Genomic DNA, 5,521 nt, shown 5'->3' with positions numbered 1-5,521 from the left:
GGCAAAAAGTAATTCATTTTCGCACTTGGTCCCGAGACAAATTGACCGTGAACTGGGAAACCACATGTAAAGTGGAACCGAACCCATTTGAAGCCTTGTCATCTACATCAATCAATGTAATTAAATAATCATATATAAAAGTAGCATGAAAAATTATCGTAGCCGAGAATCAGTTGTCAGAAACAATTAACAAAAAATGTTTTTTTACGCCATTTAAAAGTGTGTGAAACGGGAGTAGAATAAATAGATAAAAACTAAAAAATATATAAATAAAAAATTAATTATTCTTTTGATTCTTTTATTTTTTTTAATGTTTACTTTGATTCCTTTATTATTAAATTTTTAATTTGATTTTCTAATTGTCAAAATATATGTAATGCGACTTTTTTTTAAAAAAAATATAAGATTTGATTTGGTGATCGAAGGAAAAAAAATTATAATTTAATATTCTTTCACTGACGTTTTAAACTAAATTAACGATTAATATTTACCTTCCAAATTTTGTTTTTGAAAATTTTCATATACTTTCTCACTAACGTTATTAGAGTGTCAATGGCATGCTTATTTTTCTGATGCTTTCATTTTTCATTGAACTAGACTAACGTTATTATTGAGGAAATAAATCAACAAAGTTACATTGCATATATTTTAATAGTTATACGACTAAATTAAACATTTTAACAATAAAGAAATTAAGTTGAACAAATTAAAAAAATAGAAGATTTAATCAAAATAATAGTTTTACCTATTGGCTAGAAAAGAAGAAAGAAATAAAAAATAAATATAAGATAATGTACTATAAGAAAACAAGAGTTAATAACATTATTAATTGAGGTTATGTTTTGTGACATTTTTACTCAGTTTCTAACTTCTTTTCTATACTACCTGTAAATTTTTGTTCAATCTTATTAAAAATGTTTGGTAAATAATTTTTTTTATTTGATTGTAGTACTTTTTTGAAATACTCCAATTAACATTTTTTAGATCACATATATCTTTTCCTAAAAACAATTATGTTTGAATTAAATATAATCTTTGTGGATTAAGCTGAAACAATATCATGTTAGTTGATCAATGTGTTTGGTGTTTAAATTGCTAGATTCTATATTTTTATATTTTATGCCATTTTATCTTTAAAATATTTATTATTATTATTTATTTATCTTTTTTAACATAACTTAGGATTTATTTTTTAATTTCTCTCTTCCATACAATTTACTCCACAATATTTTAATTATTATATTAATTAATCCACATAATGAAAATATTTGACGCCTACTTAATTGATTATTATCTTAAATTTGATTGGGATCGAATATTTTAAGTAATAATATAAGATTAATAGTAAATTGCCTAATGTGAAAAATATAAAAGTGAAACTAAAAAATGTAATTAAATTGATTTATCTACAAATAAAACATTATAAGAAATTAAAATTAACTAAAAACTAAATTTATAATTGCATCAAAATATATTTAATCAATAAAATTAAATTAAAATTTACAAAATAAAATCATACAAACATGTCCAAATTTATATTTTGTCATTCTCCATCACCGTATGTATACAGTGTGCGCGTGCAGTCTACCTTATGGCGCGTGGGTACACATTACATATCAATGATATCATACAGCTTATAGTGAATGGGAGACAATCGCTTTCAGAAAGTCTATATAATAGATGGGTAGAAGAATTAATAAAATGTTGTAATCATTATTAATATAGTAATACTAATAATGAATGAAAATAGAGTTGTCAGAAAAAAAGAAGAATATCTTGAGCCAAGAGGATAGGAGATTTAGGCGTATATAACATTGAAATCTATACACAATCTTATCCAGCGATGCAAAAATACACTTGCTTCCTCGATCAACCGGGTTTAAAAGCACCATCCATTTTGAGATCTCTCACTTCATTAATTAATTCTTCACTTCATTTCCTTGCATACATACACTAATTACCTCTCTCTCTCTCTCTCAACACCAGATATGGGTAGCAGTTATTTTGGAAAACCAAACTTAGGAAACGAAAGAGCAAGTGGTTCTTCTTCTTCGACAAGAAAAGGGAAGAAGAACAACAACTCAGATAAGCTGCCAAAGCAACCACAGAGAGGTCTTGGAGTTGCTCAATTGGAGAAAATCAGATTACATGGCTATCACCCTTCTCTGCACGCTCCTAATTACCCTTCTAATTTCACCAACGTACGTAGTAAACCTCTCTATTCTCTTCGATCTAATTCCTTTCGCTAAAACTCATTCATATATGAAAGTAACAATTCTTTTTCTTGAATTCGTTAAATTCAATGGAGTTTATTTTGCCCCTCACGCAGGAAGATCCAAGAGTGCAAATAGCATCTTCTTTTTCTTACTCATCGTCTTCCACCTCATCATACGCAGCTTCCTATGGATTCCAACCCAACATCATGGTAGCTAGCTAGGTTAATTTAATCTTCCTTTTTCAAATACTAGCTAGTTTTATTCTTTTACTTAATTTTACCAATTAACTTTCATTCTTTTCTCATGGATGACATGTTCCGCACATATTTTCACCTATCTTACCAATAAATAACCATTACTGAAAAGTCAATCGTCTATGCAAGTGTGCAGTATATATATATAACTGCACCGCACGCGAAGCAGCAATCAAGATGATTATTTTTCTACACCTTGTAGTTTTTTATGTGATTATATAATTCATGTGATATACGAACTTGGCAATATAATATTTAAATTCTGAACTGACCCTCCTCTATATTTGGTTGAGTTTGAATTTAATTAAGTACACTGTACTACTACTTTATCAAGGGTAGTACAACTTATACAAGTACTAATAACCCTAGGCGATGAGGGATGAATCTTTTGAGTTCCGGTAGCTGAATAATGATGTCGACCCAAATCATTATATAATAATGTGACGAGGAGAGTCAAGGCTGTCTATGAAAACATATTCGATATTATTCGTCCTTAAAGTTCCCTAATTTTCACATCTATTTGCAGACAGTACAAGTAGTTTTTTTCTCCTTTCAAATCTTTTTTCATAAGATGTTAAAGTATGACAATATATACTAATACATGAAAAGAGAGTGAGTTGGGAGAATCCTGAAATTTGACATTTGTTTGCTTGTGCAGATGGGCCTATCCGAATATCAAAAAACAAACATCAGATATGAAGATTCTCAACCAACTAATATAGCAAGGTACTTAAGTCTTCTCCAATCATCGATCCTTGACACTGATGAAAGCAAAAAGAGTGTGTTTATATATAAAAGATGAATATTTTTTCTTTCTCTTGTTTTGTTGTCATGATGAATTCTTGCTGATATGTGAAATTCTTTTTCTCAAACAAGATGGGAAACTGCCAGCGTCATCTTGGAGAGCCAGTATTCTGCTCCATCCAACATAGCTCGACCCTTTCTAAACCTAAATGTAAGGATAATTTTTAAAAGTGCATGTAACTCGTTTGATATTCCATGCAGAAAAGATGTAAATTCAAAATGATCTTACTATATTGCTTTTCCTCCTCCATAATTAGGACACGCAAGACATAGATAGGAAGCATAGGAATGGTTCTGTGGGCTCAAGCAGTCAGAACTCCGAATCAAGTGACACTCAAGAACTAGATTTAGAGCTCAGATTATCTCTTTGATCTGCCACACTTATAAACGCGGTGATATGTTCTCATATGATTAATATTGTTACACTTTTGTTTACAATTGAGAATTGCAAAAGCACAAAAAAAAGTGAACAAGCCAATATATGTGTTTGTTTCTAAGTTTTAAGTGAAGGTTATGTCCTTGTCACTTGTGTAATAGAAAGATAGATTGACTCTTCGCATATAAATCAATGCAAAATCTTCGCCACATATATATATATGATGAACGCTTTGTACATTTGTACTAACAACAGGAAAGAGTGGTTGCTAATTTCATGAAAAAAATGACCTGGCATAAATTTACATATTTTTCAATCAACATTGATTTGGGCTCTAGGCTTGCATTAAAAATAAACTAAAGATATGCTATAGCTTAGTTAAGATTGGTAGAAAACTATGATCACCGTTCGTAAAGATAGATTCTTGAAGAAAGCTATGACCGATTTTGGTTGAATTGATTTTTTTTCTTATTTAGTTTTATTTTCTACTTTAATTTTATATCTCACTTTCAATTTTTTTAGTAGATCAATTCATCAACTCACTCTAAAGGAGATCCATCTCCTTTTCTCTTCATTACTTCTATTATTAAACTTTTGAACAGATAAATGTCATTCCCAAGTTGTATCATCTCTATTTTATTTATTTTTCCAAAACCTAATGAAATGAAAGAAATGGAGGAAAAAAATGAAAAAAAAAACTATTTTCAAAGATTAGTTATGTTGTTCGATTCACTTTTTTGATAGACTGACCCATTCAAGATAAGTTGAAAGTGAGACGATTACTTTGTAATCTCGACTAAAGACGTGAAAATGAATTTAACACTTTGTTTAATATGGTAGATAATGGAAAGAACGATTCAAGGATGAAGGATGAAAAACAACATAAATAATTTAAAAAATCATTTCAATTTTTCCCCCTAAATCAACATATGATAATATATAGATAGATTCTTTTTTGGTAAATCACTATATATACAAATATTTGAACTTTGCTAATACTTTCTGCTACCATTACCCATAACATAAGATTAATGTTGATTTATTTTTCTCTCCAAATGGATCGATTTTCTTAAATGTCAAAAAAAAATTGTATTAAGAGTACGTACAAGAGGTATTACAATTCATTCAATAATATCGATGGATGTTATTACGAGTTTCCACCGATTCCAAATTATTTTATCCGCAACAAGATGTCAGTTAGAGAAAACCGGTTTGCCCGGCCAGCTCCTTTCCAAATATTGAACAACTTAAGGTTAGTCAATATCTATCTAATTATTTGATTTATCCTCACTTGAGCAACTTGATCTGGACATACGTAAGTACTTCAATTCTAGTATTGAATTAATAGACAAATCTTGAATCAGATTAGGCAGTCAAAACAGAAAAGAATCAAGGTAGGAGATCGAAGTTTTTATATGCCACTTTGAAACTGAAATTTTGTTCAACATTGTTGAAGGTTTCTCACAAATATGGAAGTTTGGTCGGTTACTTTCTTTAATAGGAAGGAACTGTCAGGTATGTTTGTTAACGTCGTTTGCAAACTGTTCATGACTTTAATAAGTGCGGTTTTAGGTATGGAAAAGATAGCTATAATTATTAATTTTAGCCAAAAATGAAGACATAATAATATAAATGTCCCAATGGTTACAAGATCTAGCTACCCCTGGGGGACAATTGTCATGTCAGTACTACAAGAAGAGCTGGATTATATGCAACAGTACGTTCTCGGTGCCTGTTTATGGTGATAAAGATTAGTATCATAAGGTTTTGCTACTTTTGCAATTTGCCGTACTCTCTATATTTGTGTACGGTGTCAAAGAATCAACATCTAGATCGAGGTAAATGATGGAAAAACAGCTGTATTAGTGCAA

General features: G+C 29.7%; 1 protein-coding gene across 1 annotated transcript; it reads left to right on the top strand.

The window, feature by feature from the left end:
* Positions 1–1,762: 1,762 nt before the first annotated feature.
* On the top strand, positions 1,763–3,871 carry LOC114423889 (protein SPEAR3-like). The gene is made up of 6 exons (XM_028390799.1): positions 1,763–1,877; positions 1,987–2,201; positions 2,330–2,425; positions 3,129–3,196; positions 3,347–3,425; positions 3,532–3,871. The coding sequence occupies exons 1-6, from the start codon at positions 1,844–1,846 to the stop codon at positions 3,643–3,645; spliced, it is 606 nt and encodes a 201-aa protein (XP_028246600.1). The 5' UTR covers positions 1,763–1,843; the 3' UTR covers positions 3,646–3,871.
* The last annotated feature ends 1,650 nt before the right edge of the window (positions 3,872–5,521 follow it).

This window comes from Glycine soja, chromosome 8 (genome assembly GCF_004193775.1).
Source record: "Glycine soja cultivar W05 chromosome 8, ASM419377v2, whole genome shotgun sequence".
NCBI classification, from domain to species: Eukaryota; Viridiplantae; Streptophyta; class Magnoliopsida; order Fabales; family Fabaceae; genus Glycine; species Glycine soja.
The sequence above is the reverse complement of the archived record's forward strand: the minus strand, read 5'-3'. Positions and strand labels throughout refer to the sequence as shown.